General features: G+C 41.2%; 3 protein-coding genes across 3 annotated transcripts in view; 2 read left to right on the top strand and 1 right to left on the bottom strand.

The window, feature by feature from the left end:
• The window catches only part of LOC109969438 (RNA-binding protein 4-like), a 5,611-nt gene extending 1,933 nt beyond the window's left edge, over positions 1–3,678 (top strand). The window contains exons 4-7 of the mRNA XM_020616327.1: positions 19–167; positions 452–2,004; positions 2,396–2,473; positions 2,553–3,678. Coding sequence (XP_020471983.1) covers positions 19–145 — 127 coding nt within the window. The 3' untranslated portion in view covers positions 146–167; positions 452–2,004; positions 2,396–2,473; positions 2,553–3,678. The remainder of the gene's footprint in view (positions 1–18; positions 168–451; positions 2,005–2,395; positions 2,474–2,552) is intronic.
• Positions 3,679–5,055: 1,377 nt separating this feature from the next.
• Positions 5,056–5,960, bottom strand: tifa (TRAF interacting protein with forkhead associated domain). Its single transcript, XM_020616298.1, has 2 exons — positions 5,789–5,960; positions 5,056–5,685 (listed from the first exon to the last, which is right to left on the bottom strand). Exon 2 carries the CDS (start codon positions 5,651–5,653, stop codon positions 5,066–5,068), a length of 588 nt encoding a protein of 195 aa, XP_020471954.1. The 5' UTR covers positions 5,654–5,685; positions 5,789–5,960; the 3' UTR covers positions 5,056–5,065.
• Positions 5,961–6,782: 822 nt separating this feature from the next.
• On the top strand, positions 6,783–10,289 carry LOC109969422 (RNA-binding protein 4.1-like). The gene is given in 5 exon segments (XM_020616296.1): positions 6,783–6,951; positions 7,430–7,848; positions 7,948–8,421; positions 8,424–8,557; positions 8,950–10,289. Coding segments are annotated over 3 exon segments (996 nt in total). The 5' UTR covers positions 6,783–6,951; positions 7,430–7,439; the 3' UTR covers positions 8,537–8,557; positions 8,950–10,289.
• Positions 10,290–11,742: the final 1,453 nt, after the last annotated feature.

Raw genomic sequence — 11,742 nt, 5'->3', positions numbered from 1 at the left:
GGCGGCAAAGGAATACTCCTATGAACGGTCCCGACTCTCTCCAGTTTCCAGAGCTCCGGTATACGCTGCTTCCCTCTCCAGGGCTTCCTTTTCCGAGAGAGGGCCGCCACCGCCGCCACCACCACCTCGCTATGCAAGCTATTAGGCACCTGAGAGTGTAATACAAGGTGAGAACAGAGTAGATGTTTCATGACATCTTAAATCACACTGATGTACAATATGTAAAAAAAAAAGTTAAAAGTAAATGTGTACCAAAGTTAATCAGAGCTGAATCCATCAGCCAGAGATTTTAATTCCTTGCAGATCTACCTCAGCCAACAGCTCAATACACAACCATTAAACACTGCTGGTAGAAGCCTAAAATATTGCTGCTTTAATATCAAAGATCAGCCTTGCGCGAAATCAAGAGAAAAACGCGCTCCTTGACATGTGTGGTGTGTTCTCTTTCCAGGTTTAGAATATGACAAGATCGTCGTCGTCTGCTGATGCACGTGGCGCTATACATCCCCCTTGTCTATGGCGGATTGCGTTGCGTTCGCCTGAGACTTACTGGAAGATACTGTATTGCGGACAGCCCCGTACTTAAAAACATACAATTCTCTGTCTACAGTTCACGTGTTCTTCTGAGCTGTATATGAATTTTCTGTTGCTCTGCTTGTTTTGCTGTTCAAATCATTAAAATGTTTTGCAGAATAGGATGCTGGATTAGGTGCTTAGTCTGTTCCAGTGTGATGTAGCATTGTTGACGGCCAAAAAGTATACGCTCTGCTTTTCACTCTTTCTAAATGGATATGGCCTCTGGGAAGCCATTTAAATGAAATTCCATGCAGTTTATTTAAAAACAATGATTGTGTTCAGGCTAAGGTAGGTGGTTGATCACAAAATGCTCCACAAAATCAATACAAAAAAAAAATCATTTTAGGTGTGCTTAACATATAATACTTTGTAATAACTCTAAGATGTGCGTTCATATTTTAGCATGACAAATCAGGATTTCCAGTGTGCTTTTGTTCTTTATACAGTCTGTGTTCTCTTTTCCTGCAAAAACAGAATCCATAGCACAGTTATGTATGCTTTTATTTACTTCACAAGTTGCTTTTCACTTGAAAGGTTTTTAATAAACAAATGAAACCAAAAGGACGTTTTAACTGTCAAATTATTCAACGCTGGGTAGTCCTTTTAGCCTACGGACCTGGCCGAGAGCCACGATACGCCAGGCTAGATATGTGTAATAAGACGCAGGCGTGCTTTATGTATTTCTCTACACACCCTTGTGAGTTATCAGCTTGACACATGGTAGGCGATGTTTATTTTCGGCCCTGTTTATTTTCACTGAAAATGCTGAAAAATTGTGCAACTTTCAAGTTCTCAGTTTAAAAACCAACACCCGATTTGTTCCATTGAAATTTTATGTTGATCTGTGTTCACCTGAGCAGTGTTGCAATGCTAAGTGAATGGGGAAAAAAATAAAAATTTGGAGCATCTGCTCTCTGGCAGTGACTCTGACTTGCCCTCTAAGATGTTCAAAATTTATACAGCTCCACAAACCCAGGAGTAACACAACCTAACTTCAGTTTCCTGTGCTCTTGTGTCTGCACTGAAGGTTTTAAGTTGCGTTCGTCGATTTGCTGTGTGTTGTCCCTGGCACGCACGGACCTACCCCCACCCCAATAGCATCTACCTTTACCTCCTTGTGTTGACAGTTAGTGGTTTTCATAGAAGTAGAGCTATGATTAACTGAGCTTTGCAATGGGTCTTGTTTCTATCATCTTTTGAGTTGTTTGAAAGTTTTGACATTCTTCATTTCTTTGTCACTGAATCCACACTTTCCATTTCTGTCCCAACTGTCCACATTTATAAACCTCTATATGTGTACCTCAAATCACATGCAGCTTTTGGTATCCTTAGTATCTGTGCTCTTTGTAGGTTATTAGACTCTATGCAGGAGATGCCAGTTCATGGTAAGTCATCCTCTGAAGATGTCCAGCATCCTGACGAAAAGAGGTAGATATTGTTTCAGCTTTACTGCTCAACATCTGTTACTGTCACTGTAAATTGTCTCATTCTGGTGTTTTTGGATTCATACTACAGTTTGGAGAAAACATTCTGGTCTTTTTTTTTTTTTTTTTTTTATTAACACGTTATCCTAATTCATTTTTAAAAGCCATTTGTATAACATACTTTATGTACTAAACAGTGTCATGAAATTTGGTGTTTGAAAAGGTGCCATTTCTTTAGACAAACCGAGCTGAAATTGAAAAGTTGTACTATGCTTATTTTTGATTGGGTATTATTAAAACTGTGTAAAGCAACCCAGGTGTGAGGCAGTGGATAAATATGGTGAAGTTGTTGGATTTCATTGGTGATGAGTGTGATCACTGACCCTATCTCTCAGTTCACAGGCTTGACTCTACAGAGCTGCGGCTGATGTGGGTGAAGTGAATTCACAGGACTTTGGTTTTTGAAGCTAAAGGTAATGGAATTCCAATTCACTGTGGAGGTCATAAGACTTGGCTATTTTGTGACCTTGATTGAAGCATCTGTTTTTACAGGAAGTGGATTTGGTCCAGTTGGGGAGCTGGAGTGGATGTCCCAGTGCTCGGAAAACCTGTTTCACAGAACCTACACAGCAGGTTAAGCCGGGATCTTCCAGTTGTCCTGGACGAATTTATCTATGACTCTTTCACAAAAGCAGTGGTACATAAATTACCGTGGAGATTTATTCTGTGCAGCTAGCCGGCTCCAGACCAGGTAAACAACCTGGCCTGATTAATGCTGGTGCCTTATCGGTTCTGTCAGCAGTCACTCCAACTGGATAAAAATGTATTTTTAACAGTCTGTAAAATGTGATTGTCATTGTTACTGATTGCGTTTATCAAGACTGCTATTAATTTTGTTGTTAGAAGGTTGGCAAATGTTATTGTTGAGATTGTTAGAACAGTGGTTAGTAAGTGTATATTTTTAGGCAAATTAATGCATTCAGTCAAGCTGCTACTGCCTGCCACGCTTGTTCCATGAGTGGGTCATATGCTTAATGGGCCTAAAGTAGACTAGACCAAGCCTCAGTCTTTTATGTTACCCTGGATTTTTTTAAATTCTCCTTTTGTGAAACCACCCTCTGCATGATTGCATATCTGTGCCCCTGCTGCTGATGATTCCAAAATATAGGGGTTTGGACTTGCATTGTGTTTACAGGTTAAATTTTTGGGTTGTTCTTATGGATTCAAGACAACTCAAACTTAAAAATGGACTGTTTCTCACCATGAAATTGATCAAACTGAGATATGGCTAAAACCATATAGTGTTATTGTATGTATTTGGGAGGCGACAGTGGTGCAGTGGGTAGAGCAATAGTCTCCCAACCAGAAGGTTGAAGGTTTGAATCTCGGTGCCTCCAGTCCATGTGTTGAAATGTCCTTGGGCTGTGGCTAGATTTTTGCAGCCTGTATGGCCTGGAATTTTTGCTCAAAGCCTGTTTTTGGCCTTTTATAACAACCTGCTTTACAATGTTTCTGTTAAACTTTTGTGTCTAACATGTACGAGCCTACAGCCGTTTCATGCACTGTATATTACTGTATATTTATAGGCATAGTTTGTTACTAAATTGTATTTTACTCACTGACTTTGATTTTTTTTTTGTATGGATTTACACTTTATTTCTTTTCAGTATGACATGTTTAAACATGATAAACCTAAGTAAATAAACAATTATTCAAACACTTTTGCTGTAGTTTTTAACACAGTGTAAAATGAACAGGGTTACACTGTCACTGGTTGTTTGTTTCCAAGTGTTTGTCTGTTGATTCCAGATGGTTTATTGTGATTGTAGAAAGGTGTAGTGCAGCTGTTTGGACCTGTGCTTCTGCTTCATCTGTTACCAGCGATGTGTAACCTTTACCTCTAGTTGTTAAGCTGATGAACACAGTTCTCTTTTTGACTCAAGCTTTGTTGTAGTTCTGTTTGAGGGGCAGATTACAAAATCCACTTTTGACTCAATTCAGCTGTAATGTTACATGACGGCAACAAGCTGTTTTTAATCACTATTGGTCAATGTCACTTGACCAATAGACTTGATAAGGCCTGTTTGATTTCCTGATGAAATGTGCTAATGTGCTTGTTCTGCAGTGGCTGAGGTAATGCTGGGCTCCTCCAGCTGCCGCCTGAAAGAGGATCATCACATTCCAATGTTTTATGGCTGTTCTTGTCTGACGCTTGTTGTAAAAAGTAACACTACAATCTTTCTAGTCATAGATAATGATCTTATCAAGTTTAGTAAGATTAGGATTCTCTAACTTGACTGAACTTTGTTCTAAAACGTTTAAAAAATAGAAACAGTTTCTGGACCCGACTCAAACAGAATACTTTACAAGTGCGGGCCAGGGGCCAGGTAGAAGGACCTGATAAACATCTGTGCGCAGTCAGTCTAGTGGTGGAAAGTATTTGCTCAAGTAGCTACTGGAGTACAATTTTGAGACAGTAACTACCTTGGTTTCACGTTTTGATGCTAAAACAGAAACTGAAACTGAGAAAGTGCACTGGCTTCCAGGCATTTGAGGCCATCACTGTAAGTTGAGCTCACATATAGCAGAGGTATGAATCTGGAAAAACTTGATCCCAGCAGTCTGTCTTTTGTTTAGCTTGCCATAAAGTACCAGCGACTGTGAGATGTGTCCATTTGTTCAAAGCCACGGCTGATATACACTTTTAAACAAAATTCACAAATGGATTGATAAGAAAAAAAACGATTTATTGTTTTCAAGTTGAAATGTAGAGACAGCTTTAAATTTTTAGAGCACTCACTTAAGTTAGTAAGCTTGGTAAAAATGTGTTACTAAGATCACAGCTTTTTAATACAGTATGCAGATATGGAGTTATAAATGAAAATAACAATACATGAGAGTGTCATCAGTCTCCAGGGGGACCCAGTCTTCTAAGATCACATTACAAACAGGTACATTACACTAGCCTCCATGTACCTTAAAGTAACAGCTACACAGTTTGAATTGCCTTAAGGTGAAAGTCAAAAAGGAGGAATAAATAAGTCACAGCATGTGGTTATGATTTATCATGATCGATACATGAGAGTCTCATCAGTCTCCAGGGGACCCAGTCTTCTGACTTCCCCTAGGAAACCATTCATCACACAGGAGCCTGTATCCATGACTGGTGTCATGCATTCACACATGCCTGTCTCCCTGGACGGAGGCGCTGCCAGCACCTCAAACTCCACCTCGAAGCTCCCCTGGGCCTCTCCGGTCTCACGGACGAGCAGCATTTCATACTCTCCGAATCGGATCAGGGCCTTGTCTGGGAGGTCCATCCTCTCCAGATAGCCCAGTGTTGAGCTGTTCACTGACACTCGTCCTCTCTGACTCAGGTTCTGGATGGTGAACAGCAAGTCCGGGTTCTGGGGTGTTCGGTAAGGGTGGAGGGCCAGTTGCTTGCGGGAAACCCGGGGATCGAACAGGGAGTATGCGCAGGCCTGGGCGTCACGACCCAGTCTGAGAGATTCATCTGCTGGCTGTCTGACCCGCTTCCCCAAAGGAAGCAGCGAGTACATGCCCTTGCTACTCTGCTGCGGGTGGTAAAGCTTAATGTGGAGACACGTCAGGAGATCCTCTTCTGTCTCCATTGTCTGGGACGCGTTCATCATGAAGGCAGCTCGTGATGAAGCCAATCGGTCGACTTTTGGTAAAGAAAGCAAAACAAGCCACGTTAGAAATACAGCGAAAGCGTGTGGTTTACCGTTACAAATCAAACCAAAGTTGCTTTTATATGTTTGTTTTACCTGTAAGTTGAAGTTTTAACTCTGAAGATACAGATATGTAGACTGCTTTTTCTCCAGGCGCAGCTGGATCAACAAAGTAACTGTGCTAATGTTACAGGTGAAAACAAAAGAACTCCTGCTGGCCGGTCTTTGCAATGTGTCTTCTTCTCCCGTCTCCGAGTTTCGTCACTGTCACAAGACCCAAAAAATACAATGCTGATTTCAAGTGCAAATTGGGAAAAACGATCATTTAAATTTGAGGCTGAGGTAAAGTTGTGGTGAACACGAAGGAAAATGTTTTTAATTTAATTTTGTTAACATAAGCTGAGGAAAAAGAAAGATTGTGAAATAATAAGTATGTTTGTATTGTTCTATTACTTGTCAGTTTAGCTTGGTACTTTGCTACTTTCATTTTCTAACACCCAGATGCAAATTCAATCAACCAGCAGAGATAGCTATGATTTTTAAATATATTTGGATCGGCTCTTTCATCAGCAAGTTTTATTATATTGGAAGCTCCCGTACAGTCACAACTTCACATCTCACAATCATATAATTTTACTGTAAGTACCTGAACGTAGCATTACAGCCCCGAAAATTCCCTCATGATGCAACTTGACCTAGAAAGGCAGTGCAACATGCTTGGTTTATGCGTTTTGTTGACTGGACGGTTTTTACAACCATGTAGTGGAAATCGTTAAGTTAAACTGTTACATATTAACCCAGACCGTAACTTGTGTTCATTTGGTTCTCTTCCCGACAATATCGTACAAATTTTACGAACCAAGCAGTAGAAAGAGACATTATGGGTTAGTGGGGGTGAGTTATTACCAGTTGTGGACAGGGATTAGGGGATTTCGGTCATACGTAACTTTGACGTAACTTGTAACTTTCTCAGTCATATAGAATTATGCCATAGGTCTACCATATATGATAAATACTCACACAGTCACCATATGCGAAAACAAAACAAGGTGGATATGATAGCTTGCTTTTATTTATCCATAAACCCATGGTGAGTTTATCGTACCCTCCTGGACACTGGGTGGCAGTGTGGTCGATTGGATGATGTCCAGTAATGGCGCAAAAGAAGAAGAAGTAAACAGATCGGGAAGAAGACGGAAGTTGAGCAAAGGAAAGCGTTCGTATGATTGATTTCTTTGTAGAGGCTACCCGGATAAAAGGTGAAATGAAATTGTTATTTACAATTCACTGCACTTTATTTTCCGAAATATCTGCAACCACTGAATGTCTGTGCAGTTGTTCGCTGCCTTGTGTGTTAATATGGACCGTGACGCTTTGTGTAGTAGAGCGGCTGGCCTAGCACGCTTACCGTGGCTAACAGCTAGCGTTAGCATATTTGCAAAACTAAGCCGAAATTGTGCTTAGACTTAACTAATTATGCACACTGTAGCGTCATAGTAGCAAAAGGCGGATAGAACTGTTTTGGTATTAAAATACCGATAGTAATAAAATCGTGCTGTCTTAGTTAAAATTGTGTCAGCCATTTTGCAGTGAATGGGCCTGTTACATTCGCAGCTGTCAATGTAGTGTTAGCAAAAGACTCAGGCATACGTCATTCAATACTATAGAAATATGCAGCCATTCATTTTAATTAAATATTTTGTTCTTTCCACTCTTGCTTTGTCTCTACTTTGCCAGATCTTTAACAATGGTGAAAATTTTTGTGGGAAATCTCCCCCGGGAGGCAGACCAAGATGAAATCAAGGCACTCTTTACCCAGTACGGCACAGTCACAGAATGTGCCATCATCAAGAACTATGCCTTCGTCCACATGGATGACCGCAAGGCTGCCACCAAAGCTATTAAGAGCCTGCACCTCTACAAGCTTCATGGCACACCGATCAATGTAGAGGCCAGTCACGGGAAGAACCAGGGCTCTGTCAAGCTGCATGTAGCCAATGTAGAGAAGGGATCTGATGATGAGCTCCGTGCTCTCTTTGAAGAGTACGGCACTGTCACTGAGTGTGCTGTTGTCAAGAATTTTGCTTTTGTACATATGTCAAACTATGATGAGGCCATGGATGCCATCAAGGGACTGGACAACACAGAATTTCAAGGTACAAATAGGTTATCGTGTAAAAAGGTACTTGTGGTGTGTATGTGGGTGCTTATTTTTAAACAAATTATATATATATATATTATTTTTTTGTGTTTAGGCAAACGCATCCATGTCCAGATTTCCAAGAGCCGTCCCAGACATGACGAACGGGATGACTACCCCCCTCCTCCTCCAGACAGAGGGGGCTACTGGCCCCCACGCTATCCTGGAGAGAGGCATGAGCCGCCACCGCCTAGCTACCTGAGGGGCCGCCTCGGCCATATACCTCCAGGTTACCCAGCCCCTCCTTTGCCACCCCCACCCCCTAGACGAGCTGTTTATCCTGACCGTCCCTACGAGGGTGAGAGGGACAGATACAGTGTGGTAGATTACTATGAGAAGTACAGAGCCCGTCCGTATGGCATCGCTTCCTACGAAGACCAACGTCCTGGCGCCCCTCCACCTCCCCCGCCCCCCTCAGCCGTTGTCCGTGACCGTCTTATGACCTCGTCGCTTGACCCGTATGAGCGTCGGCCCCTCCCACCTCCTCCGTCTTCGTACTACGCCCGAGATCGCAGCCCCCTCAGGAGAGCACGCGATCTCGACTCTCCCCTGTATCCCGGGTCCCGGCATACGGAGTTCCTCGTGCCAGGGACCCCTACGCAGAACGGCTGCCTCCGCCACCGCCTGCACGCTACGCTTATTAAGCAAGGCCTCTGCATTTGAAGGTGAGGATAGGTCTCAGGTAGACTGGTGTTCATATTTTTGATAAAATTGCCCTTCGTCCCTGTAAAGGCAGAGGCAGCTACTGACCTGTCGTACACATTGTAGATCCTGTGGGGAAAACGAGGTTTGAGAAAGCATGCGTACAAAGTGTTATCCAGCAAGTAGTGAATTCGTTTGTAATGCACATCTGTGCATTAATATGGATCTCAGCTGATGTAAGTTTTAAATGTATGACAGTGCGACAAAGACAGACTGTCCAGTGACTGTCCGTAACTGGAGAACGGGTCTCAAGATACAGCACTCGAAAAAAAGACTGTAGACAGTAGCGATGGAACTGCGTGCTTTGTATGAATAGTTGCAGACAGTTCATTTGTGTCATTTGCTCTTTTTCCAGGATCGTCGTCCGACTGCGTCGCCGCTCGCCACCTCCTGATGCACGTGACACTATCCTCTTCCTGTCTGCGGCTGAGCGCGTTACGTTCCCCTGAGATGCTCACAGGAGGAACCGAATTACCGACGTCCACGTCTGTTTTGGTTTTTATTATTTTGGGACAGTTTTTACTCGCATTTTTTTCCCCTGATTGTTTTAGGTTATTATTGTGCTGTAATATTTTTAATGCTTGACGTCTGAGTTAGGCGGGGTTTTTCTTCTTTCTTTTGCCTTTACGTTTGAATAATTAGTGTTATGATGTGTGTGACCTTTAGAAAGCTGAATTATTTTCAACGGCAGTTTCTGGGCGATACTTGTTAACTGTAGATTTACCTGACCTGAGTTATGTTTGGTATTAAATCTAATCTGCACGTTGGTTCCATCATGTTCAGAGTTTCCATCAAAAACCAAACTATATGGCGTTGCTGTGAATTAAACACATGTAGGAAGTAACTGTCAGTAGCGCAGTTAACCTAAAACCGTTCACATGTACCTGTCCATTGTCAGACTTTTTTAAAAAATTTATACGGATTTGTGCAGTAGCAATGGTCACAGCTGTGCTCACAGACATGCGCTCAAACATCAGTGTAACCGCTTGAGCTGAGTCAAATACTCTGCTAGGATCTCTCAAATATATATTAAATGGCTCTCCGTTTGTGATGAAGGCACGTGCAACAAACTGCGTCACGCTGGTCTCTGGTCTTGTCTGAAATGCTACAGCTTCTATCATTCATCAGCGTACCTTTTAGCTAGACCCCTTCAGTGCCAGAGTTAAAAATTGTTCACTTTACATCATGTGTGAAAAAAGGCGTAACACACACCAGCCATACTTAACCAGGTGAGATCTCATAGACTAGTTTACCTTGGATCTGAGATGACTTCTGGTTACTGGAGACCTTCAGAGGCAACAGGTAAGTCACAGACTTTAAGGACTACTCAAGCAGAAACTAATGCAGACAGCACATGCTCACATTTAACTGTTTTTATAGGGAAAACATTATTACTTCTGTACTATAGAGCTTTGTAACAGTGGAAGTGAACTTTTGTTATTTATAGGTCCTGCAGTGATTGTTTTTTCTCTATCTGTACACAAAACTTACTGTAAATGCTCTTGATAGTATTTTAAGTTGCATGTATAGTTGACTGTTTTTCAGACACCGCCAGCTTTGGGGAAAATGTTTTTCGTCTTGAAAATTTGAGCTGCGTTGAGGACAGCTCGGTGTGGCTTAGCTGGACGAGAGAGGATTTCAACTGTACTGCTATTTTGGATTTTGATCTGCACAAATAAAGTGAAATAACACAGGTTCTCTGTTAAAGTGTGTACTGTTTCCCCAAACAGCATTCACTGCAAGGCTCAGCATACCATCAGCGGCCAATACAGGACTCCTCAACAAAGGAACATGTTTTGGTTGGTATTTTAAAAGGACTTCACTTTAACACCCAGCTGAAGTTCTAAGGAAAATAAGCACCAGTGTATACAAGGTCAGCACTTTAATATTTTAATTCTGCTAAACTATACGTAAATGTCCAATTAAATTTTAATTGTTTTATGTAAAGCCAACAGGGGAACATGCTGTTATTTGAAAACCTCTCCACAGAAGTTACTGTTGTGGTGTGAGGTCTTATTCACCATATGAGACCTTCTGGCACCTTCGACAAGTGTGATTTGTCATGGGAAGTTTTAGTCAAGATTTTATGTTGTCAGTTTATTGACCAGGTGAAGTACATTGACTTTTCAGAAACATAGTTAAACTCAGGATATCAGCAGACTCAGCTTGTTAATAGAAATGTGGGGTAACGAAACACATTTATGGTGTACCTGCAGAAATACAAATGAGTGAATAAAAAGTCTACTGATCATCTTGTAAAATAAATGTTGGTGAAGATGTGAAATTCTCAACATCAGAAGCTCACAATATAAAGGATTCTGGACACTTGGTGTTTTTCCTGGCTTCTCCATCAATTGCAAGTTATATTATGTTTTCAAATGGACAGTGCAGCCTAACAAATCAGATTTTATGTGTAATCAGAATGAAGAGAAGAGAGTGAAACCTCAGCACAGCCAACGTTATTGCAAATTTTGCATAAATATGAGATCTTTGTTTCAGAAATACATTTTCCAGCAAAGCTATAGCAATAAAAAGTGGCTATCTCCTCCAACAAACCATTTGCACTCCAGCCAGATAGTTTATATGGTACATCAGACATTTGCTAAATCAGGGAAACATGCAGTGGAGCCTTACTTTGAAACTTGACTCTGGTGTCATTGTTAGTGTGACTAATGGAATATGAGATGAATTTTAAGTTGGCATGCTTTTCATGAAACAATTATGAGAATGCCTGTACATGGTATCAAAACGGAAGAAGAAGATAAACAAGACTTGAATTTAACCTCTAATATTTGTTATACTGTGTTGTTTCTCTTTAGGTAAACTTTGTTTTTTGGTGTCAGGTTTAGTGTTAAGACATTTAAAAGGACAAAACTGGACTGTCCAAATGATTTATGTTTTACATCAACAATCTGTTCAATGAAAGAAATATTCAGAGGACTCCTACTGTTGGAATCAGTGCCATCATGTGATTCATTATTACTTTTAAAGAACAATGAGATGATATAAGTAAAATTCACAAACATACAGCCCAGAGTCAGATCACTCCACTTGTTTAAAAAAAACCTCATACTTCATAGTTTAACTGAAAGGACATTTAACCATATTAGAGCTGTATACTGGAGTGACCAAACAGTAATATAAAGCA

This window comes from Monopterus albus, unplaced genomic scaffold (assembly GCF_001952655.1).
Source record: "Monopterus albus unplaced genomic scaffold, M_albus_1.0 scaffold173.1, whole genome shotgun sequence".
Taxonomy (NCBI): domain Eukaryota; kingdom Metazoa; phylum Chordata; class Actinopteri; order Synbranchiformes; family Synbranchidae; genus Monopterus; species Monopterus albus.
Note: the sequence above shows the minus strand (reverse complement) of the source record. Positions and strands in the feature narration are given on the sequence as shown.